At 42.8% G+C, this 25,259-nt stretch overlaps 3 protein-coding genes across 13 annotated transcripts in view; 1 reads left to right on the forward strand and 2 right to left on the reverse strand.

Annotated features, from left to right (window-relative positions):
* Positions 1-17,846, reverse strand: part of LOC127530965 (serine/arginine repetitive matrix protein 1-like) — a 35,092-nt gene extending 17,246 nt beyond the window's left edge. Inside the window, exon 1 of the mRNA XM_051938971.1 lies at positions 17,642-17,846. Within this exon, the coding sequence (XP_051794931.1) occupies positions 17,642-17,729 (88 nt within the window). The 5' untranslated portion in view covers positions 17,730-17,846. The remainder of the gene's footprint in view (positions 1-17,641) is intronic.
* The window catches only part of LOC127530897 (uncharacterized), a 199,775-nt gene that overhangs the window by 78,593 nt on the left and 95,923 nt on the right, over positions 1-25,259 (forward strand). The window lies entirely within an intron of this gene.
* On the reverse strand, positions 243-14,590 carry LOC127530896 (uncharacterized). Of its 10 annotated transcripts, none has more exons than XR_007937654.1 (12): positions 13,808-14,590; positions 10,764-10,971; positions 10,217-10,270; positions 10,042-10,098; positions 9,714-9,767; positions 9,507-9,563; positions 9,175-9,228; positions 8,968-9,024; positions 1,026-8,442; positions 779-878; positions 559-684; positions 243-460 (listed from the first exon to the last, which is right to left on the reverse strand). XR_007937654.1 is itself a non-coding variant. In XM_051938721.1 (8 exons), the coding sequence occupies exons 1-8, from the start codon at positions 13,933-13,935 to the stop codon at positions 8,947-8,949; spliced, it is 690 nt and encodes a 229-aa protein (XP_051794681.1). In that variant the 5' UTR covers positions 13,936-14,590; the 3' UTR covers positions 8,465-8,946. The 10 variants fall into 10 exon arrangements, 3 of the variants coding, with proteins under 3 accessions (XP_051794681.1, XP_051794683.1, XP_051794682.1); XR_007937659.1 differs by having other exon boundaries at positions 13,798-13,880; XR_007937658.1 differs by lacking the exons at positions 10,042-10,098; positions 10,217-10,270.

Consider the following 25,259-nt stretch of genomic DNA (forward strand, 5'->3'; position numbering starts at 1 on the left):
CCCTGTCCTTAAAACCAAGTGACTCCTCCGTGCCACTGTAGCAGATGGTCTGAGAGGGTTTTTTTGTTTTTTGCTCAAGCCAGGGGTTTTTGGAGCTTCTGTATGGAAAACCGCCCTATTAATGAAAATAGGACAGTGTCTCTGTCTTTCTACATAAGCACAAAAGTATGATGTTACATTTTCGGAAAAAACACAGATACACATCACGGTATTGTCATGAAAAAATACACATCAAAGCAGAATTTCCAGATACACATACATTTTAATTTTAACAACTTTCAACATATGTACATAAATCTTATTTTGATCACATTTTTGTTAAAACATGTAGTCACTATAACCCGCAAGCATGGGAAAAAACCCCAGAACAACATTGTGTAGTGGGAAAAAAAAACCAAGAAATCTGTGAAGGTTTCAACTGAAGAGTGAATTTTGCTTGGGAGTAGTGAGTGTTCTTTTTCTGTCGAAAAGAAAAAAACAGGCATTAGTTCAGTTGTATTAAACTGACTTGACTTTATATATGTTAAGCAAGTGCGAATTTCTATTGTATGTTTTTACCTGAAACATCTGTCCTCATGGCTGTGAAGCAGATACGGAGCCACAACCGTTACCGGACCTATACAGGCCATCGGCCGACATTGCAGCATCACTGGTCACTTGATGACAGAAAGTGGAGTCTGAATTCTGAAATTACATGATGAAACAAGCACATTTGTACACATTAGTTTGACATGTTGCATGAATGGAGCAAATCTCTGTGTTGAACATTTTTTCTTACCTGAGACATGTTTGTAGGCAGGTTCTGGAGATGTTCCAGAGGAGTGGATGTCTGGGAAAGGGGGTTGTGGGTGGGGTGGTGGTTCTTGTGAGTGGACTACCTGCAGAGAGAAGTGGTGTCAATTTAAAGAATTCAATTCTTTTCAGGGAACAGGGGATGTCTGTGCTGGATACCTGGGTGTCAATTTAAACGCATGAATGTGTTATATTAAGATGTATGAAGATTAAAATGGAGGCGATAAACTCACGTTGTAATCATCGATGTCAGGGATTACGTAGGGACTGTCCAGGTGGGTTCTCTATGGATTTGGGCTCTCCAAACGCTTTGTGGACTGGAGTCTTCGTTCTGTAGTCTGAGATAAAACTAACTGAGCACATTACATGGGAAACAAGCAGAAAATTGTATGATGTGTTCTTACCCGAGACATGTTGTTCTACCTGGCAACGTCATCTAGCTCTTCCTGGGGGATCTCATGGTGTTTCCAGTCGAGCTGAGAGAGACAGTCTCTCCAGTGTGCCCTTGGTGTGAGCCTCTTAAATTCTCACATTAACTGAGGTTACTTACCCAACAGAGAGGTAATATTCTTCAGTTGCTGAGGATTAGAGCACCAAGGTCTATGTCTCCGGATGCTGCCTAACTCGGGGTTCCGGTCAACTGCAAAGGGGCCAGGGAAAATCATACTTACCCCTTTGAACTATATACAGGCCGCGTGTTGGGTGGTTTGTGACGCTTCAGTCAGTCAAAATACAGTAGATGGGACTGTGATAACTATAGTAACTTTGGAGAACACCTGACTGAACACATTTCTCTGGCTGAGAAATATAGATGTGATCAATCAGAGTGTTCTTGTCTGTGGTAGACTCATTAACCAATTGCGTGTAGCCTCTGGACAGAAATGCATCTCTGATGCTTTTGTGACCTCTGGAAAGGAGGTCTTCATTGAAGTCACCACAAACAACAATGGGTTGGTGATTCATGAGCTCCAATGTGTCCAAGAGGGTGTTGAGGCTTTGCAAAAACCTTAGCAAAGCATAATTTGGGGGTTTATAGACAGTCGCTACAAGCATTTTGACTGGCGCCTCAACTTTGACGGCCAAACACTCCAAACCCATGACATGCGTCCATCTAGGAGCCTCTGCAGTCAACGTGTTTTTGTAATATATAGCCACTCCACCACCTGCCTTTGCTGCCATGTCTGAACCTGAATCGTAAGATTCCGGTCTGCTACGTTCAGACATGGTGTATCCTTCCAGATGAAAGGATGGAGATACAGGGGGCCCTGACAGATGCGTCTCGGTAAGACACAGCACATCTGCCAACCTAAGTTCGGGATGCGCCCTCAGGTCCACAATGTGAGATGGAAGCCCTTGTGTATTGTGGTGGATGACTGTCACGGTGTTGCGGGGTCGGTCAGTCAGCTTCCCAAAGTTCAGCAGTGGAGTAACGCCCTGGAAACTGGCGCTGCGCATGTCCCGCAAAGCTGTGGTGATGGTGGGGTCCGCGTAGATCTTCTTTTCATCAAAGTCTGTGATGGTAAGACCTTGAAGAGATGTGGTGCGGCTGAGTGCAACGTATGCCATGCCTGGCTGAAACACGCGTTTCAGGCTCACCACAGCCGACGTCACCGTCATGCCTTGCACTTTGTGGGCCGTACACGCAAAAGCCAGCTTGATGGGGAACTGGCGTCTAACTACTCCGCCTTTGCGACCGAAGCTCTCCTCGGATCTCTCGATGTAGACCAAGTCGTCCGTGGGGCCCAGCAGCTTCTTTCGCAGAGTCTGTCCTGCTGTGGGGTTGTCCAGCCGGAGACCAAGAAGTCTCACGGCTTTGGGATCATGGTTGTCGGTCACCATGGTGAAGATGGTCCCGAATGTCCCGTTGACGAGTCCATCTTCTACGTTGACATTCCTGATCAACATGATGCGTGCTCCTTCACCAGCCACTATGCTGTCAGGCAAATCTGTTTTTGTGCCGGTGACATTTTGCACGGGGACCTTCCTTCCTGTTGTAACGTCCTTTCGAAAATCTTGTGCCACGATGGTGATCTGTTGTTCAAGCAGGGAACTCACAGCGTCTGCGTTGTGACTGTCCACCTGCTTGTTCGTGGCAAAGACATGGAGCGTTTCTCCTCGAAGGTCCTTACCGTCCGAGACGGCCCGTAAGAGTAATTCGCGGTCCGCGAGACTCAAAGGATCCTCCTTGCGCTTGACTCGCAGTCGGTTGAGGAGTTCGGCAAAAGCGCGGTCATCTTTCTGCCGCATGATTTCCGTAAGGTTGACAATGGAAAAGTGATCTCTCCAGAGATCGAACTCCGTATCTTCATAGACGCAGAGCGGCTTGGCCCTGCCCAGCGGTGGTAGCTGGTAAAAGTCGCCGACTGCAAGAATGGAAACGCCGCCGAAAGGTCTGCGGTTTCCCTTCAGCTGCTGGAAACGCCAGTTGACGTAGGCAAACAGCTTCTTGGAAACCATGGAAATTTCGTCGATGATGAGAATCTCAACGGAAGACAATGACGCTCGAAGTTCGTCAAGTGCATTGCCAAGGCCCTGGTATGGCGGCTCCAAGGACCTAGGAAGCTTGAGGACAGAGTGCAACGTTTTGCCCGCGATGTTGAAGGCTGCTGTGCCTGTGAAGGCCGTCAGAAGCACAGCTGGCTGGGACATGTCAGCCATGTCTCGGAATCTGGGGAGCTCCCGCAGAATCCTCGTTGCTTCCTCGTGAATGCACTTTATGACGTGGGACTTACCACATCCAGCTCCACCTGAAACAAAGTAGTGAAACGGTTCTGGATTGTGGCCCCACACACGCTGAAGGCACCATTGCCGCACAGCATAGAAGATGCATGCCTGGGTCTCGTTCAGACTCTGAAACATCTTCCGGACAAAGTCCGGACTCAACCGAGGCACCTCGATCCTGGGAGCTGGTAAGCTAACGTCAAAGTCCGGGACGGCGTCCTCTTCGTTGTCCTCCGTGACAGTTTGTCGCAGGTTAAGACACTCCTGTCGGTCAACCTCAACTTCGGGTGCAAAGGAGTTCCAAGCGTTGAGGACTGGACCTTCCTCGACGCGTTGGAGTGCCTTGTCCATGCCTGCGCCTTTTTCCTCGTACCGCTTCTTGTTATTGTCCACGATGCGCTTCACATCAGGACGAAATTTGTAGAAGTCTTCGTACGTGGTACGACCTCCGTCGTTGAGCTGGTGGTCCGATCGGTGTGGCAGGTACAGCTTCAGAAGTCGCCTGAAGTGCTTCTCTGGTGTTTTGGTCTCTGAGAAACGCGCGAATCGGATGACTGCTTCTCTTCCTGCTGTCCTCTTGGCAATGTAGCCTTTGTTGTCGCGGAGGGCAATCGCACTGTTGCGTTGAGCGTGCTGTCCGTAGATTACCCTGTAGTCCGACGCAAACTCGGCCAGACACATTCCCTCGAACTCACGAGTCTGTGGTCTGAACAGGTACTTGTCAGGTACCCCCATCATCCACACCTCCTCGGACTCGGGTGCCATGTCGTTCAGCCGACTCATGGGAAGACTCATCTTCATCCCGTCTTCGTCCGTTGACAGGAAGATGACAGACCTGGAGCACTTTTTCAAAGGGAGGCTGCACGTGCGAGCCACCGCTTCCTGGGCGCTTACCTCTCTGTGCTTCGCGTAGGCCTGCATGATCCTCCTCATTTCCTGCTGCTGGTTGAGGTCGGACTCCCTCGCCGTCTTTACGACCGACTTCAAGAATTCGGTCATTTCGTGCTCCGGCTTGGTCATGTACGACATCATGTACATGGCGCAACTGTACTCGTCCAGCACGTACTGGATGTCCATGTTGGCGTTCCAAGCGCGGAGAAGGTCTGGGTTGTACGCATTGACCCAACAGTCGTTTGGATGCCGCTTCAGCATTACCACGCTCCCGCTGGTCAGTTTTTCGGCGCAGTTCATGTAGATGTCACGCTCCAAGTTGCAACGCTGGAGGAGATCTGACAAGTCCTTGAATGAAGCCTTTGGATCCATAAGGAGTTGTCTGAGGTGCTGAAGCTTCTCCTTGGCGTCCTGCTGCTGCCTTTGGATCCGTTCTCTCCATGCCTGTCGGACCACTTCCTCTTCCTCTTCCTCTTCCTCTTCCATCTCCACTTCGCACTCGCACGGATTCGTGATCCAGGTGTTGTCAAATGGCAGCTTGGGGAAGCCAAAACGACAGACTACGTTGCCCTTCTTGCACGAAAAAGAGTGGCTCTTGCTGTGGACCTGAACTTCCGACACAATTTTGTGGAGTTCTGGGTCCTCCTTGGGGTCAGGCATCTTGCAGGAGATGTAACGGTCGATGTACTTGCAGACAACTTGATCCAAGTCCTCGCCGTACACAGGGGCGTCTTTGACCCACACTAGCATGTGGATGTGTGGGCTTCCTCGAGCCTGAAACTCCACACGGTAAAAATAATCCTCCACCTCGCCGATTGGTTGCGCTGGTGAGAGAATGAGGTCTGCCATAAGCGCATTAACCCGATGGTGAAACATTCGCATGACTGTGACGGGGTTGCTGCGCAGGATGTCGCACTTGGATTTCCAGTCGAGCTCTGAAAAGTCAGCAAGTGTCTGACCTTGCTGTGCTTTGATGACCTGAATGACTTCAGGCCATCTCATCTCTGCCGCTGAAAAAGTCACAAAGAAGGTGGGCTTGCCGAGTTGCCTCAGCATCGCGTGCAAATCCTTTAGGCTTTTGTGCCAATATGCAGGCGTGCCTCTCAGAGGCTGCATGAATCGCAGGGCCTCTCTGGCCTGAATTAGGCGCTCCAGCTCTTCTTTGTTTTGCAGCATGGAGTTTTTCACGACACGCCCGTCGCTCGTGCGTTTCCTTCCTTTGCGCATTTGGATAGACATACTGCCCCTTGCAATGTTTGTCTCCGACACAAACTGCGCAAAAAAAAGGTAGCTTTGGTCCTCGGCAAAGCGAGTGTCCGCTCCAAAAAGTCTGGCGTTAAAATACCTGCTGGGTGAAAGCTTGATGGGACGGTCTTCATCCAGTGTGTTCTGTCCCGTGGGAAACTGAACGGGGAAGGCCATGGCTTCCAGTTTGGGGATTGCAAAAAATCCCACAGGTTTGTTGCCTTGAGCAGGGGCAACGCTGAAAATGCCATCACCGTAGGAAAGAATTTCCTGGGCGATGTCTGGTGGCTGCATGCAGGTGTCCAGTGCAAGTCCAGGTCTTAGCTCCTTCTGCCGTTCTGTGGTCGTGTTTGCAGCCGAGTTGGCCTGGAGTGGTTCAGTGCAGCTGTCACACGCTTGAAGCAGCTCCTCGTCTGGGATGTCATCTCCCCGCTGTGATGAATCTTCATCGTTGCTGTTGTCGTCGTCCGAATCCTGGAGTAGGTATTGGAACGCAGCCTCCTCGTCTATGGTTACATCTGTGTACTCAGAGTGTTGCTCTCTGAGTTTTTCCAGGGCTGTCAGCATCTTCTTCACGTTGACCATGTAAAAGTGCTGGTGGCCTTTGAAACGTATGTGGCGCTTCAATTTCACATGCAGTAGCTGTGCTTCGGTGCGGGGACGTGGAAGACTGTTGACGACGCTTTCCACCTCTGATGGAACACATACAACAGCTCCGTGCACTGCTCGCTGCTGTCCTTTTGGCAAAGCGATAATCTTTGCGAACGGCAATACTTTGGCAATGAGCTGTCTTTCCAGCACGTTGAGTTGGTCCAGTTCCGGGGGAATGGGTGCTAATTGCAAATTGTTTGCTACTGCATGTGTCGGGATTCTTCCTCTGCTGAGGTGGCTGTCGCAGTTGTGGCAGATCCACTCCTGCAGTCTCTCTGGTGGCAGAGAGCAAGGGGAGGAGCACTCGGCAGCACAAACATGAACGTAGCTTCCGGTCAAGCAAGCTTCTGCCACTTTAACGCTGGTGGAGTATTTGTCTCTCTTACAGAGCTTTACTTGATTTGGAAACATCGTCCTGTGGCAGACTGTGCAGACGTATGTAGGTCCATGACTGATGGTGTTACGAAATGCTGCTATTGCTGCTGTCATCAATGTATTGACTGGCTGGCAAGGGGTACGAAGGTGTCGATACTTCCTCATGATGCGCCGTGCATTCTGCCACTTGTAACGCTGTTGACAAGAAAAACTGGCCAACTTACGTTTTTTCAGCAGGCTGCAGCGTTGGATGTGATGTAGCCTGTACTGTGGATCCGTCTTGTACCTCTGGGCATTGTGCTTCTTCTGCTTGCTTTGAAAAGCAGGATCTGTCCTGTATCTCTGCACTACGTAATTTTTCTGCCTGCTCTGAAAAGCAGGATCTGTCCTGTATCTCTGCGCTAGGTAGTTTTTCTGTCTGCTCTGAAAAGCAGGATCCGTCCTGTATCTCTGCGCTAGGTAGTTTTTCTGTCTGCTCTGAAAAGCAGGATCCGTCCTGTATCTCTGCGCTAGGTAGTTTTTCTGTCTGCTCTGAAAAGCAGGATCCGTCCTGTATCTCTGCGCTAGGTAGTTTTTCTGTCTGCTCTGAAAAGCAGGATCTGTCCTGTATCTCTGCACTACGTAGTTTTTTCGTCTGCTCTGAAAAGCAGGATCTGTCCTGTATCTGTCGACAAATTGTTTCCTGATTTGCACGTTACATTTTGCATAGTAGCGTCCAACTGATGACAGCTTATGCACACGATGGCTGTCGTTTGCATATCGAGCCTTCTGTGTGGCAACTTTTTTCTGCTGAAACGTGGCACAGCTGGCATATCTCTCCCTTTCGTGACTTCTTTTTTTTTGTCTGTTCCCTTGAGACCTTGCTTTGTCCTTAGCCGATGTCTGTTGCTGCTGCTGACGGGCTCTCCTCATGACTTTTCGCCTCATGGCTTTGCTCAGTTTAGAGAGCTTTTTTGACGTTGGTGGCACAGCTAAGGAACTTTGCAGATACTCTTCAGATTTGTCTGAGACAGCGGTCCGACTGTCTGACTGAAATACACGGATATTATTTTCAGACACATCATTACGGCCTTGGTTCACAGTAGACTCTTGAGAAAGTTCACTGTCAGTGTCACGGTGGAAGTAAACAGGAACAAACTCATAGCTGGCAGAGTTATGACGTTTTCCATACAATGCGTTGAGGTGGTCAGCCAGGTCACTGAGTGCTGCAAAAGTCATCATAATGGCCTTGCCGTTGGAAGAGGGTAAGCCTGTTGAGTCTCGGGAGTGGGAATCAAAAAGTCCATACCGACCGTACTGGTCACGGAAAACCGCGATACAATCTGGCGCTATGACAATTAACGCCAGGCTTACCTCTGCTGTAAGAGACTCCAGCTGGGTAGCAAGTGGAACCAACCCCTGTTGTCTTTCAGGGCTAGATGGGACGATTTTGATAGGGCCACAACGGATATCATCTCTGCTGACATTGTAGAAATGTTCGTCTGTCTTGACTCGTTTTGGCATCTCCTCGACAGTCAGATGATTGTTCTGAAATTTGTTGTTGTCAATCAATTGCCGTTTGTTTTTGACGTATAAAGTATTTCCCTTTGCCAGGACTCTATTGAGTGTAGTCCTGGTGAAGTGACAGCCCTCTGACTGGTACGCGAGAAACATCAGTGCATTACAGGTACACTGACGATTGCGCGAAAATACCCGATACCTTGTGTCATTTTGAGAATGACTGGCCCGGAGCGACTCGACACGTTGACCGTGGCTCCTGGTTGTATCCTGAAATAAAAGACAAAGAAGGATCATTGCATATTCAATGTTTTATTTATGTTTAAATGAAATTTACTTTTCCAGTGTCAGTTTTGATGTTGCTTATTTTACACACAAACACACACAATTCAAATGTGTTTTAGTTAATTGCTATTTCTAAGTAAATATTTACATAAAAACAATTTCTACATTATTGTAGAAATTAAACAAATTAATGAATGATTGAAGATACACAATGCGCTTCAGAAACACTTATTTTTGCCTGTCTTTTACACAAACAGAAATCTGAGGTTATTAATGTCAAAATGTCAACTTCATCATATATACGTTTGGTCATAATATACTATAGTGAGCTATAATTCCACCTTACTTACAAATATGTCTCAATAAGCAATTCATTACTTCAATCATTCTCAAAAATGAAAAGCAGTAAATTGTGAATCAAGACAGAAAATGACATTGTGATGTAATTAAAGTGTCTCACAAAGATCCAACCTGTGTAACCGATCATGTTCAAATAGCAATGAAACAAACCTCAGATGGAGCAGCATGCTGATCAGTGGAGGGCAAAGTTTCAGTAGCTTTTCCGATCTGATAAAAAAAACAAAACATGCATAGACCTCAGACATATTAACAAAGAGCAAACACAAAGTGTCAAACTATATTTCATAAATGTGCTCTATATTTAAAAGGTTAACATAAAGAGATTCAGAAGATCAATTTGGTATGTATGCAACTCACCTTTGGAACTGGAGCACCATCAGCACAGAGTGTTGTGGTCGTTGATACCAGAACCTACAGACAATAATGACAAAGGTTACCAATGACAAATGCATCAGGACATGTTTGGTCACCATCTGGTGTCATGAACTGGAATTCCACTTGACTAAGTAATATCTGTCAATAAGCAATTTATTACTTCCATCATTCTCAAATATAAAAAAAAAAAATCATGAACCAAAATTTAAAATTACATTGTGATGTAATTAAAGTGCACCACATATATATATGAAACCTCTGTATTCCATATCAACCTGTGTAACCGATCATGTTCAAATAGCAATGAAACAAACCTCAGATGGAGCAGCATGCTGATCAGTGGAGGGCAAAGTTTCAGTAGCTTTTCCGATCTGATAAAAAAAACAAAACATGCATAGACCTCAGACATATTAACAAACAGCAAACACAAAGTGTCAAACTATATTTCATAAATGTGCTCTATATTTAAAAGGTTAACATAAAGAGATTCAGAAGATCAATTTGGTATGTATGCAACTCACCTTTGGAACTGGAGCACCATCAGCACAGAGTGTTGTGGTCGTTGATACCAGAACCTACAGACAATAATGACAAAGGTTACCAATGACAAATGCATCAGGACATGTTTGGTCACCATCTGGTGTCATGAACTGGAATTCCACTTGACTAAGTAATATCTGTCAATAAGCAATTTATTACTTCCATCATTCTCAAATATAAAAAGAAATAAATCATGAACCAAAATTTAAAATTACATTGTGATGTAATTAAAGTGCACCACATATATATATGAAACCTCTGTATTCCATATTTAAACACAATGTGTTAAAATAACAATGTGCACCAAACCTCAGATGGAGCAGCATACTGAGCAGTGGAGGGCAAAGTTTCAACAGCTTGTCCGATCTGATAATTAAAAAAAAAAAAACACAAAGTATTGAACTATATTTCATAAATATGTTCTACATTAAAACGGTTAACATAAAGAGGTTGAGAAGATCAATTTGGTATGTATGCAACTCACCTGTGGAACTGGAGCACCATCAGCACAGATTTCCGTGGTCGTTGATACCAGAACCTACAGACAATAATGACAAATGTCATTAAAAATCAATTGTTTCTTTTTTTACTTTTGAATTAAAAAATAGATTTGCATATTTATACATTCTTAATTTGTTTACTTATAGTAAAGGAGATTTTAAGGGTTTGTGTACCAATTACACCTTATCTGGAGCAAATCATATCAAACAGTGGGGAGATAAATTCAAATTCACTCGCTGGTAACATTTCCGTGCATTTAATTGTCTATTTGGCTCAGCAGTAGTGCTTAGGTGTACCCTCATAGTGGCGCATAGTAATAGCACATCAAATGGCTGTGAACATAATTTACATCAATTCTTGTATTCCGGTGTTGCCGACTCTTCTATTTGCTTTGGTAAATTAAGTGCGCGCCCCCAAGAGACAAAAATCACCAGCCGCCACTGTCAACATCGTGTGGATGGCATAAACGTGTCCCACCGAGGACATGCTGGGTTGCATAAATACATATGTTGTTACTGATGCAGACATGCCTTGTTCAGGACAGAGTGGGAGCAGGGAGGCACGTCCACGGGCTTGTCGGGCAGCTCGGACGCGTTAGGCTTCCTCCTACGGTCGATCTGGGCCTGGGAGCGTTTTCCTCTGCGTGGCATATTGGAAGTATGCAAGGCTTTGAAAGATGTCCAAAAAAACCAAAGGTGATCCAGAGGCTGTGCAAAGGCTGAAAAGGGTTTGATGAATCTGACAGGTGACAATGGAAAGACAAATAACACTCAATTAGTAAAAATCATTAGCATAAAGTAATTAATAGCAATAGTAAGTAAATATAAAATGTCATGAATATATATGCAGGCACACAGTAGTAGCAACTACAACTTGAGATGTAAATGACCTTAATCACAGAGCTCCTACTTTGAATATTCATATCAAGTTCAATATAACACAAGATATGGTAAATAATTAAAAGTATATTTAACATGGCAAAAATATACTGTCACTGATTCTTACAAAACTTGAACAGATAACAACTATGTTACCATAGAAAATATCTGAATCACTGACAATGGCTATGGTGGAAAATGGCTGTTCATGTAAAAGTCAAAAATGTTTTGCTCATAGAAGCAAGCATAACGCTGACAACATGAGAATAAGAATCTTAACATGTCTGTAGCAGAGGCAGCTGAACTAGTGTGTTGCATAGCATATGTTTAAAGCAGATACCATGCAAGATGCCATACTTTTGTGCAGCATAAGGATGCTCAAATGAACGTTCCGTCAAAACAAGAGCCCGTGAAATCAGCTATCACTTGGAAGAAATGACTTCAGGGACATATTTAAGAGAAGTGTTACTAACTTAGTGGATTTGTACTTGTAAAAACTGGAAGTTATTTTGACCCTGATGTTTTAGAAATGTTTCTACCATTTGTTTAAGTAGTATTCATTGAATATTGTTTTGTAATTGTGCGTACCTGTTAATAAAAGAAACCTTGATGTCACGTTACTGAATGTGTTTATTAAAAAAATGTCTAATAAAATATTTGTAGGAGAGAACAGGTAAGATGAACGAACCATCCACTTGATCTTTAAAACTATAGACGAGTTGTCACGAGACCCTAAAATAAAAACACAAACATCATTTCCAAATGGCTGTGGAATTCTTGGACTTTTGTGGTATAACTATTTTTATACTAAAGCAAATGGACCCAGGTCTAAACTTATACATTATGCATGTTAGTGATATTTAATGTATAGAACTATGTGAATTATTTAGAAAAACACCATGCTGAATCATTAAATTAATTAGGTTTTATCAAAATGATGGCCATGGGCCAAGATGAACCAAAAGCCTTGTGGTAAATGGAACCAATATGAATCACAATTCATATATTGTACATACATTATTTGTTCAGTTTAAGTTTAAAATATCATGTGAGTAAACGTACCCCTTTATATTTAATATATGTATTATTAGAAATAAAAAATATCAAACTATGAAATGTTTAACATAAACACTGACGATTTAATTTCATTGTGTGTATGTGTGCAGCTATGGCAGATAATGCTCTACTATCTACTTTTTTAATTTAATATGAAAGTAAATATGCAATAACATAACTACATCTCTTGTGTTTATAACAAATAAAAAACCGTTTAAAAATCGGTTAAAATTGAGCAAGCTATGTTGAATGAAATAGTACATGCTCCATAGGCATTAACTTTATCAGTGAACCAGCAGCCCCTAGGTAAAATGGCCGCAGCGTAGCGACGCCAGCCCTCATTGGATCACAGCGTCTGTAAGCTATCTAAGCCTTTCTAGAGCTATGGTGCTAGGTAGCTTATGATGTCACAACCACGGCAAAGTGAAGTCGCCTGTGTGAGGACAGTGTAGACTAAATAAAAAATATAATATAGTTTCATGAATGGCTCTTGTAATACGTAATATATAATCAATTACAACTTCGAAACGGAAGACTAACTGTACATGACCATGAACATCAACGTGGCTCTGCATCACAAAGCTAACGGAGCTAGCCTCTGCTAACGTACAGTAAAACACAAGGCAAAAACTATATCACTTTATGAACCATTTCATCTTATCGTTTGTTTTGTTATTTAAACATTGAGCGTACACTTGAACTGTGACCGTTAATGTTTTAGAGCATAAGGCTTAACACAGCTAAACCCAGCATATGCTAAAGCTACAGGACCTGATAGGAAACACGTCAGGCCTTAGCTCCTGTCTATCCACGTTCTAAGGAAACACCATGAAGAAAAAGGCATATTTTATCCAGAAAAGGTCAGTTTCACAAACACAACCGTTAGACATGGAAGACTGAAATGCTTTTGCACAAACGGGCCGAATATGGGCCGCTGAAGCTTAACGGGTATGCCAAAGCTACCGAAGCTGATAGAAAACATGGAGCTAGCAGACCGCCAGCCTCTGCTAGCAAACACGAATACACTTCAGCTTCGGTAGCTTTGGCATACCCGTTAAGCTTCAGCGGCCCATATTCGTTTCGTTTGTTTTGGCACTTCAACATTGAGTGTACATGTGAACTGTTACCGTTAGAACTTCAGTTAAATTACAGCATAAAACCTTAACACAGCTGAACCCAGCAGATGCTAAAGCTACCTGACCTGATCGAAAACACGTCAGGCCTTAGCTCCTGTCTATCCACGTTCTAAGGAAAAACCATGAAGAAAAAGGTATCTTTTATCCAGAATAGGTGCGTTGTAAGGAAACACCATGAAGAGAAGGGCACATTTTATCCAGAAAAGGGTCGTTTCACAAAGACAACCGTTGCACACGGAAGACTAACTGTACGTGACCATGAACATCAACGTGGCTCTGCATCACAAAGCTAACGGAGCTAGCCTCTGATAACGTACAGTAAAACACAAGGCAAAAACTATATCACTTCATGAACCATTTCGTCTTATCGTTTGTTTTGTTATTTAAACATTGAGCGTATACTTGAACTGTGACCATTAATGTTTTAGAGCATAAAGTTTAACACAGCTTAACCCAGGATATACTAAAGCGACAGGAACTGATTGAAAACACACCTTGTCTTACCTCTGACGAAATCCAACTGTGGTTACCTTCCAGCGAGCAGCCGCCTCCTCCTCCTCCTCCTCCTCCTTCTTCTTCTTCTTCTTCTTGTTCTTATTCTTCGGCGGTTGGCCTCCAGCTTCTTGGTGCATTACCGCCACCTTCTTTTCCGGAGCCAGCGAGAAGGCGAAGCTGGGTGTAGCACACCAATGAGTGTGTGTGCGCTACAACGTCTGAGTCCCGCTTGTGCGCGGTGATAGTGTATATTGCACTGAGTGGACACAGTGGTTTGTATTAGGACTTGGGGTTTTTGTTTAAGACTAAAATGAATTCTGTAAGTGAAAGTATGACAAAGAACGTCATTAAACATCACTTAGAGAAAACATGGAAAATCGGCAGGAAAAAAATCACAACCGGGATTAGAACTCAGGCGGACCGCACCAAAGCCGAGCGCTCGATCCACTCACCTATCAGTGACTGATACTGGTAAGCGTATCTTGCCCCATTTGAAGTGTTAGTTTTACTTCCTGGTTCTCAGCACGGCGCGATGTCGCGTTATGGCGGTAATTACGGAATAACCGTTAATCTCAGCTGAAAAGTGACATAACCGTGAGCGAGAGGAAGCCTGTGGCTAACCAGAAATGTAATTATTTTCCAGATATTGTGAGAAATGACCGAGCGGCGGTGATTCAAAAACACACTCTCCCTCCATGAGCCAGATGATTCAGTTTGCATGGGCGCCTATGGAGAGAACGGTGCGACTTTGCTGTAAACTGCTGCCTGTCATTTCACTTCAGAAAGAGCAAGGTCTTCAAACTTGGATTCATTTGGATCCCAGGAAAATTGTCTACAATCTGGGCGAATTTCATTTCCCTAGCATTTATGGTTTGGTCGTGAGAGCGATTCAATCGTGAAAGTTTTAGGCGGATTTTGCATCTCTGCTCCACTCTCCCAAGTCACGTGACACACTCTAGAGAGAGCAGATTTTGAGAATTTTCACTTTTTTGAGGACTCACTGAGCAAAACCTGTAAATGTCAGCATGACATAAAATACATCCCTGCGTAGACAAGAGAAATCACTACGTTTTGATGGTTAAATGACGTTTCTAGGTGAAAGTATGGCGAAGCAGTGGCGTTGTGAAAACAGGTGAGTCTTCACTCTGAGTGATTCAGTAATCCCATTCATGTGTATGTGGAAAATTAATGCAGTTTTTTGCTCATAACTCTGGCAAATATGAATGAATGTCTTAGAAAATAGATAGCCATCGATTCCCCATAAAACCACATACGCTGATATATAATTTGTGTGTGATTTCTCAAAGCCCTGGGAGGAGTAGCGAGCCAAAGTTTTAGGCGGAAGAAGCGGAATAATAAGAAACCCGGCGGGAGAGCAATAGGGCCTCTGGCATTTCATGCCCGAGCCCCTAATAATAAGAAGCCCCATGGGAGAGCAATAGGGCCTCTGGCATTTCATGCCCGAGCCCCTAACTGGACAATTCCCGCATACGGAAATCGTGGGAGGGGCTCGGGCCGTCCACCCGTCGGGCCGTCCACCCGTCTCGCCGTCTGAAATGTGTGTTCACATCCTATGCATCACCTGGGTGCTAAGCCCCCCTGTCCTTTAAACCTAGTGACGCCTCTGTGCCACTGTAACACATCGCCTGAGAGGGTTTTTTTTGTTTGTTTGTTGCTGAAGACAGGGGTTTTTTGGAGGCTTCTGTATGAGAAACCATAAATCCCACCATCACAATATATCCATGGCTTAAAAGAAGAGCTTGTTTTTTTTAAGACTAAATGAAGTGTGTAGGTCAAATTATGTATTGAAAAATCATAAATCCCAGCATCACAATATATACATGCCTGAAAAGACGAGATTTGGGTGTTTTTAAGACTAAAATGAAGTGTGTAGGTGAAATTCTGACGAAGCACGTCATAAAACATGACTTAGAGAAAAAATGGAAGATCGGCAGGAAAAAATCGCAACCGGGATTGGAACCCCCGGCGCCCGCACCAAAGCCGAGCGTCCACTCCATTCATCTATCAGTAACTGATACTGGCAAGTGTATCTTGCCCCATTTGAAGTGTTAGTTTTACTTCCTCGTTCTCAGCATGGCGCGATGTCGCGTTCTGCCGGTAATTACGGAATAACCGTTAATCTCAGCTGAAAAGTGACATAACCGTGAGCGAGAGGAAGCCTGTGGCTAACCAGAAATGTAATTATTTTCCAGATATTGTGAGAAATGACCGAGTGCCGGCGATTTAAAAACACACTCTCCCTCCATGAGCCAGATGATTCAGTTTGCATGGGCGCCTATGGAGAGAACGGTGCGACTTTGCTTTAAACTGCTGCCTGTCATTTCACTTCAGAAATAGCAAGGTCTTCAAACTTGGATTCATTTGAATCCCAGGAAAATTGTCTACAATCTGGCCGAATTTCATTTCCCTAGCATTTATGGTTTGGTCGTGAGAGCGATTCAATCGTGAAAGTTTTAGGCGGATTTTGCATCTCTCCTGCACTCTGCCAAGTCACGTGACACACTCTAAAGAGAGCAGATTTTGAGAATTTTCACTTTTTTGAGGACTCACTGAGCAAAAACTGTAAATGTCAGCATGACATAAAATACATCCCTGCGTAGACAAGAAAAATCACTACGTTTTGATGGTTAAATGACGTTTCTAGGTGAAAGTATGGCGAAGCAGTGGCGTTGTGAAAACAGCTGAGTCTTCACTCTGAGTGATTCAGTAATCCCATTCATGTGTATGTGGAAAATTAATGCAGTTTTTTGCTCATAACTCTGGCAAATATGAATGAATGTCTTAGAAAATAGATACCACATACGCTGATATATAATTTGTGTGTGATTTGTCAAAGCCCTGGGAGGAGTAGCGAGCCAAAGTTTTAGGCGGAAGAAGAAGAATAATAATAATAAGAAGCCCCGCGGGAGAGCAATAGGGCCTCTGGCATTTCATGCCCGAGCCCCTAATGACAGAGGAAATCTTTCCAGGGTCACTTTAAAATGAACCTCTGCTGTTGATGCTGATGCTGTGACGTCTGTCTTCATCTCAGGTGTCTCATGTTCACTGTGAGGATCTTCTGAGTGAAGCTAACAGAAGGAAAACCTCATCTGGTTGTGAAGAAGCAGACTGAATGGACCACATCCTCAGTGAACCACTTCCTGTTTAGCTTTCACTGACAGAAGGACAGACCAACTCTTTCAGCAGTTTATTATTCTCTGTTCTTAGTATTCACAGGTTCTATTTATCATCTTTAACTTCATCTCTGCTGTTGTAGCAGAAATCCAATATCAAAAGTCCATGTTATTTATAGCAGATATGCAGCATTGAAACATCAACACATTCAGGACAAGAGCTTCATTATTTCCTTTATTGCACATTTAAAAACTACATTCTTTAGCAATTCTGAACTGTAAAGATGTGTAAACACATGAAATAAATGGATTCAATGAATAATGTGTTGCTGACAGTGATGTGTAAAAACCATGGGCGTAACCACCATCTCAGAAGTGAGGGGGACACATTTTTCAGAGTGATTTATCATTCTCTTACATTTAATTGCACCGTCCTTAGTGGCTAAAGAACCACATAATCCCTAACAGCCACAGTACAATACCAGGGGACCAACTAGGCTAGTTCTTTAAACTATAAAGTATAAAACTTTAAACTATAAAATCTAAAGTTTTAGTGGCCAAACTCTAGTTGAGTTGACAACAATGTCCCTTGAACATCTACTGGACGAGTAGCCAAAGGTGCCAAACACTGAACATGAAATGATCAGTACTGCCTGGTTTCTCCCTGCAATAGATATCTTATTTTCAGGAAGTTATAATCTCTCCTTACCTGTAAAGACCCTACATCCTTGTCCCTGCTGCTGGCCTCTGATCCATCTCCTCCCTGACTCTGCTCTTTCTGTTATGGCAATAAACATAAAAAATGTGGTCAGAAAAATTCTGAAATAGCATTAGGAAGAGTAAAAATTGCAGTAGAATTTAACCTCAAAATCACTTTAACCCATAGATACATATTTTTTTCTCAGCCACTTATATATTTTTTTTCACCTCTGCAGACCCTGCATGGTCAACATTACTGCTGGCCGCCACCTCTGGTCCATCTCCTGCCTCACTCTGCTCTTTGTTATGGAAATAATCATTAAAAAATCTGAAAATCAAAATTCTGAGATAGAATTAGAAAGAGAAGGAGTAAAAATAGTTGTAAATTTATACCATAGATAGCCTATTCTTTTTTCTCCTCCCTGACTCTCCTCTTTTGGGACCAAAAGACTTAAATACATGGAGAGCAATTGTGAGCACATCTTCTGCCCAGAAATGAAAGAGGACTGGGTTTATTCCAAGAATAAACTAATTAGCAGTAATGTAACAGAGGCAACCACATTTAAATTATTGTTAACTAGCTTAACATATTGATATACGTTTTACCTTGTCATCATTTAGCTAACAAGTCTAACATTGTTTGCATCCAACAAGGTCACACAACTTACACGGTTTGTTTGGAAAGAACTGTGTAAAGTTTTTTGCTTCTTGCTAGCTCTGGCTGGTTTGCTAAACATTACTCCAGACACACGTTCAGCACTGCTCAGCACAGCAGCACGTCTCCTGTGGAACACCTGCGTTAGCATGCGCTCATGGTGCATTCAAAGACGGCTCGGGAAAACACGTTACTGGATGCTAATAACGGGTTTAGCTGTTGTAACGGCTGAAAAAAGTGCGGGGGACAGAGGGGACAGATGTGGAAAGTGCGGGGGACATGTCCCACGCGTACCCCGCGTCCGTTACTCCCATGGTAAAAACTGAACAGTCACAAGACAAGTTGTATTATTAGGAGCTGAATCTGCAGCATTGTTGTTGTTACTGGAAGAATGAGGACATCAGTGATGGAGGACAGAAGACTCTTCAGACAACCACAGCTGGATGTTCATGTTCTCTGCAGCTCTCAGTCCATCAGACTAGAGGTTCCCAACGATCCAGACCAAGGCTGGAAGGAAAAGACACGAACAGTGAGGAAAAGATCTCCAAGGTTCTTTCATTCCAACTGCTGGAAAATTATGGGGGGGGCATGCCCGTTTACGGCCATAAACACGAACAACAGGACCTTGTACTGGACTCTAAAACGCACCGGAAGCCAGTGGAGCGCTTGAAGGACCAGAGTGATGTGTGAGTATTTTGAGGAGTTGGAGATGAGACGTGCTGTTGTGTTTTGAACCAACTGAAGTTTATGGAGGAGTGAGTGATTAAGTCCAGTGTACAGGGCATTACAATAATCAATCCTCAAGCTGATGAAAGCATGAGCAGCCTTTTCCAAATCTGCCCAGGACAGGAATGGCTTAACTCTGCTCAGGAGCCTCAGTTGGAAAAAGCTCGCCCTTACAGCTGAACTGATCTGCTTCTCATAGTTAAGCCCCTCGTCCAAAAATGACACCCAGATTCCTCACAGCAGAAGCAAATTGTGGTGTGGATGAACCAAAATCAGGAGAACTACGGGTTGGGTCAGGACTGAAGAGAATGTAATCAGTCTTTCCCTCATTAAAATGGAGGAAGTTCTGGGACAACCACTGTTTGACAGAGACAGTTATTGAGAGGGTCTAGCACAGAGTGATCATTATGGATAACTGGAAGATAGATTTGGAGATCATCAACGTAGAAAAGAAGTTGGATGTTGGATGTTAAAATGAGCTCCACAGTTATCTGACCATACACTGCTGGAGAGAAAAGCCTGCTGTTCTGTAGCTATCAGTCCCTCTGTGGTCCACTAATGGAGGGTAGACTTCAGTAACTTTGCTGTTTCAGAAAGAATCATTTCAACACAAGTTTCACATAAAGGAAGCTGTTAAAAAACAGTCTGAAGCAAAGAACAGAGATACGAACTCAGAACTGAAGTGAGAGATGAACATTCATCAGTAACAGTTCTGTGGAGGAACATAAACTTAGATTTATTCATATCTGCTGATCACTAAGACATCAGTTATTGATCCGTTATGATCGATCAGCTGTGACCTGCAGGACGCTTAGCTACAGCTAACAGTTAACTCCTTTATAACACTGACTAACCTGGATTAGCGTCAGCGCTAACATTAAGTCAGGAAACGTAACATCAGACTTACAGAACAATTTTAAAACACGATGTTAGAACATGTTTATACACAGGTCTGATGTTAGCTTACACCAGTGTACTCCGTTTTTTTTGTCAGGCCCCTCTTTGGAGGACAAAAAATTTCTGTGCACAGGACCAGTAAAACCGCAGTATAATTACCTATAAATACACAGTAAGAAGCTTACCGTGAAATGTACCGTAACTGGCTGGCAGCAATTGGCAAGTGAGTTGCTGTAGTATGTTTAACAGTGAGCGTACTTAATGACAGTACAGTACAGTCATAGGGTGCTGTGTTTTTGTCACAGCAAATATGAGATTACTGTAACAAGCATTGCTGTACTATTTTCATACCGTAAATTAATTAGTTGTAAAATAGAGACACTGTTGTCAAAAAATTAATTTATTTTGTCAAATCATTCAACTTCAACATTTTCAATTTTAGATTCATAGACACATATACACAGATCCAGGCGCTTTATAAATAAAATTTGATTGATTGATTGATTTTGTAAAATTTTTCATTTCCTAAACATTTTTCATTTTCATTTTGTAAACATTTTTCATTTTATAAACATTTTTTACATTTGTAAACATATTTTTTCATTTTGTTAACATTTTTTCATTTTGTAAACATTTTATCATTTTGTGACATTTTTTTCATTTTGTAAACATTTTTCATTTTATAAACTTTTTTTCATTTTGTAAACTTTTTTTTCATTTCCTAAACGTTTTTCATTTTGTACCATTTTTTTCATTTTGTAACATTTTTTCATTTTTTTAAAACATTTTTTTTCATTTTGTTAACACTTTTTTCATTTTGTAACATTTTTTCATTTTTTTAAAACATTTTTTCATTTTGTAACATTTTTTCAATTTGTTAACACTGTTTCATTTTGTTAACATTTTTCATGTTTTAAACATTTTTTCATTTTGTTAACATTTTTTTCATTTTCTAAACTTTTTTTCATTTTGTAAACATTTTTTCATTTTTGTAAATATTGTTTTTCATTTTGTGAACTTTTTTCATTTTGTAAACATTTTTTTTCATTTTATAGTTTTTTTCATTTTGTAAACACTTTTCATTTTGTACACAACAACAACACTCTGTTTATTAGCATACTAACCCTCCCATTTCTCCTGAATTGAACGCTCCTGTCCAGGCTGGAATGCTCTTCCTGGGCTACAGTCTACATCTGTGCAGTGGAAGAATGAAAGTAACCCAGTTACTGATGTAGACATTTTTAGGTGAAATTAATGATTGTATAGAAACTTTAGTTGACTTCAATACTTTCCATTACAGTACCACAGTATGTTTCTACCGTGATAACACTGCATGAAATGGCAGTAGCACAGTAGAACAGTAATACAGCAAAAAAAAAAAGTAAAAGTCTCACCTCGTTGTTTTGCCCGTCATAGCCAGTGAAGTCCCTGATGAAAAATACCACATGGGGATTGAGGGACTCGTTCTTCTGCTGGACCATCTTGCCAGTCTTTCTGCTCACTTGGACCGTGGAGGTACACTTGCTCTGCTCAGGGTTGATCCTGACGAAAAAAACCTTTAAACACAGCAGACATCATACATGACATCAGATAAGGAGAAAACATGGTTAGAGTGACCCATACAGTGCTATTTACTGCCCCATGTACGTCTAATACACCCAACAGATTTGATCCATTAACTTTTTCTCTCCTAAGAACAACAGCTTTACAAGAATTTACTGCTTGAAAAATAGAGTAAGTAGGTGCAGTGCAGAAAACAACATGATTTTGTGCAGAAATTGCACAATTGTTTTGCTGCACACTAACTCATACTTTTTCCAGTCTCTGGGTTTGTAAAACTGGCAGAACAATTTTCTGCCGGGTAGAAAAAGACTCAGGGTATTTTTCTACAATGATCTTAGCCAGTTCAGCTCACTGCCTAAATGAGGGGTTCAAACCACAGACTGTATATAAAGATGGACGTAGTATCTGGCTCCAAAAATGAAGTCAACCCAGAAGTGTCAAAAACTTGCAATATCACGCCGTCCTCTAGGGTTGGCTCCAAGAAGCTTTTTCTCCATAGACCCCAATTCATGTTTGGAGAAAATAAAATGTGATAGACTGATGTTCTACAGCTCAGGATTTTTTTCCTGTTAGTTTTCATGGTCATAATGAGAGATCAGGTGGCCGATCTTAAAATAAATCAATACTGAATTTTAAATAAATTGTTAAAGTTGGCTGAGCCAGGGGGCGTGGCTATACTTGATTGACAGTCCCATAGACTGGTCCTGCCCCTAGTTGCTCTCCGGTCCAGTCTGTTTGATGACGCTTTTTACGTCACTGGCTCCAAAAAATCCAAAATGGCGACCAGGAAGTAGCAAAATCCGGGCTTCATTTTCTCGGCGTTGAAACCAACGGGTGACGTCACGGTTAGTTTACACCTGGTTCAAACTAATTTCTCTTATTGCTCCTGCAATGACTCTCACCATATGCTGTCTATCTGCAGCTTCAGGTCTCATGTGTTTTCTCCCATGGCACACACAATGTTGATACCAGGCGCTGTTCTGGACAGAAACAGGACTTGTAGATCCAAATGAGAACTCTGAATTGGACGTGGTCTTAGGATCCGCTACAGGCACAAGAGTCAAAGTTACATCATGTGGAGAAGTACCCGTGGTACAGTCAGTTTGTTGAGTGTTGTGTTGTGCATCTGAAAAAGGAATGAAAGCACACACCAGCTGCTGCCATAATTCAAGGCTGCATAGTTCAGAAAACATACATCTCATCATTTTGATTCTCAGGTATGAAATTCAAATGTGGAGACACAGTTGTATTTTGTTAAATAGCTTTGGTGACGTAATTCATATCCTTATTACAACGTATTTTTACCTCTTCTCTTGAATGAATGCAGTAGTTTCCTGCAATCCACTGGTGGTGTAACCCCCCTGCAGGTGTCAGGTGGGTGTGTTTATAAATCCAGTATCTGAATGCATAAACAAAGATACACCACGTTTTAGCTGTCGTTCAGCTCGGCTGCAAGATTTATTCTGCAGCAAGTGTCTCAATGTGGTTTTATGCTCCTCTCTGGCACTATGCGCCATCTAGTGACCTGTTTGAAAATTGCTTTGACAGAAACCAGAAAAACACCATGAAATTCAGTCTTTTAACATACTTAAACACAATAAAATAGTTTTTTAAAATTTTATATATGGGGTATCTGTTTTAAAACACATTTTTAACATAACTTATTTTCAGCAATTAGCTGTACCAGTGTCAGTGACTTTTTAACCTTCTCATATGACATTTAACTTTTTAACTGTATTTCAATTCATCTCTGAAATAAACATTTTTAACTCTTTACAGTGGCAGTAGATGTCAAACCATCTTCATTTATGAATTCCATGTCATCAGCTGTTCTCACCCCCATCTCTGATAAATGTTGCAGAATCACCTCCAGTGTTTCATTTTCCAGGTAGGGGAGGATACTTTTAATGGCAGCGTCCATTATTCTTCCCCTGAAACAACAACATGATGACGTACAGTTACATCAAGCTGAAACAGTTCATACAGGGGCAGTGGGTAATAGTCAACAAGGGCATCCACATCAGCACAAACAGAATGAGCCTGTGTGTCATTCTGCAGGATGTGAACACCAAGATCCAATGGTGGCACTGACTGACATTTTTCACAAACAAAATAAACTTTCTCATGGCTGACCAGCAGCAGAACAATCCCACCAAGCTCATAACCACCGTCATTAACACGAAGAACTACAGCCACTCCTTTCAGGTATGTACCACCTTTGTATGTGACAGAACCTGCTTCTACTGCATTTTGTTTTTGAACCCCTCTTAGTCTATCAGCTTCTCCAATGGCTTCACTGTACACTTGATCATCAAATTCAGTGCCATGTCTCACTTGAAGAATGTAGGGGAACAAGCTCCCTGTGTGTAAATAAGCTTGTAGCAATCGATGCCTTTCTGCCAAAGTGCTACAGGGGTTTTTGAAATGATGGAGTTTCTGTATACATTGTTTAAAATCTGTGTGTTTACTTTCAAAGCGGAGAGTCCAGAGGCAAATGAGTGGGCTAAACTTTAGTATGAGGTCTGGGTAGTGGAGGAGGAAGTGATGCTTTGGCCTTAATGGTTGGTCTGGAAAAGCTGCTGCTCCAGACTCCAGATAGGCTACCTGGTTAGTGCTGATCTTGGGAGCACACGCAATTTAAGCCATCGCCCTTAGCTTGAGACACAATGGCCAAACTTTGTCTTCAAGTGGATTCTAGGTACGTGTACCGACAAGGACAGGGAGAAGACGGAGCAAGCATCAATTCTGTGCTGCACTTCCCGCCAACATTTTTCCATCAGCTGTATCCACATGAGGGCGGTTATTAGCATCACAACCTTTGAACTTTACCTGAGCAATCCTCCTGTTCAACTGCACAAATGTAAAGTGATTCCCAATGGACACAAGATGTTTTAGATGCAGTTGAAGATCCATAGACACAACACCCTCAAAGAGATCATGACCAGCACATGGTGGAAGCCCTGGTTGGCAGATGTGATGATGTTCTGGCATCAACTGCCACCTGAAATGCTGGAGAACCTGCAGAACCCACATGCCCAATCTGGTCTGGTTCAGGGAATCCTGAAGAGTCCAGCAGTTCTGAGCTCACAGTTCTCATGCTGGATGTGCAACTCTGACTTTTATGGATCTTTCTGGGGGCTGTAGTTGAAGAAGCCAGTACAGGAATAGAAGAACTTTCAACTCGTTTCTATCGATGACCTTCTTCATCTGGAAGAGCACCTGCTGCTGTGGATGGTCCTATCAGAGTCAGGGTGGAGGATGGACATGCAAGGAAAATGACCAATTCCTCCTTCCTTCCATCCATCCACAGCTTTATCCTCTGTCGGGTATCAGGGGGGCTGGCTGAGGGCGAAGACAGGGTTAACCTGGACAGGCAGCTGATCTATTAGAGCAATGGAAGTCAACAGAGCACAAAAGTCTGATCTGATATCTAAGAAATCCTATTGTGCCTGTCAGTCGTGTCACACTGGAAGTATTTTAGATTCCTTAGTGTCAGTCCTACCAGCACTGTTCAGGTGGTGCTGGATCAGCTTTAATTCACTTCATACACAGTTCTTTAATTTGATTGGTTCAGTGATCCAGCACTCATTCCAAATCAACCTCTTTGTACTTCAAAGTTCACCCTGCAGACCGACTCTTCCTGAAGCAGAGTGATTTGAAACACCACAGCCACGTGACTGAAGACGTTTTGAGTGGTTTGGGGCTGTACAAGCTATAAGATGCATCAGCATTCTTCAGAAAGGTCAGGTTGTGAGGAAATCTGGTGTATTTAGTTGATTTTCAAGTA

The sequence above is a fragment of the Acanthochromis polyacanthus genome, chromosome 18, assembly GCF_021347895.1.
Source record: "Acanthochromis polyacanthus isolate Apoly-LR-REF ecotype Palm Island chromosome 18, KAUST_Apoly_ChrSc, whole genome shotgun sequence".
In the NCBI taxonomy this organism is placed as follows: domain Eukaryota; kingdom Metazoa; phylum Chordata; class Actinopteri; family Pomacentridae; genus Acanthochromis; species Acanthochromis polyacanthus.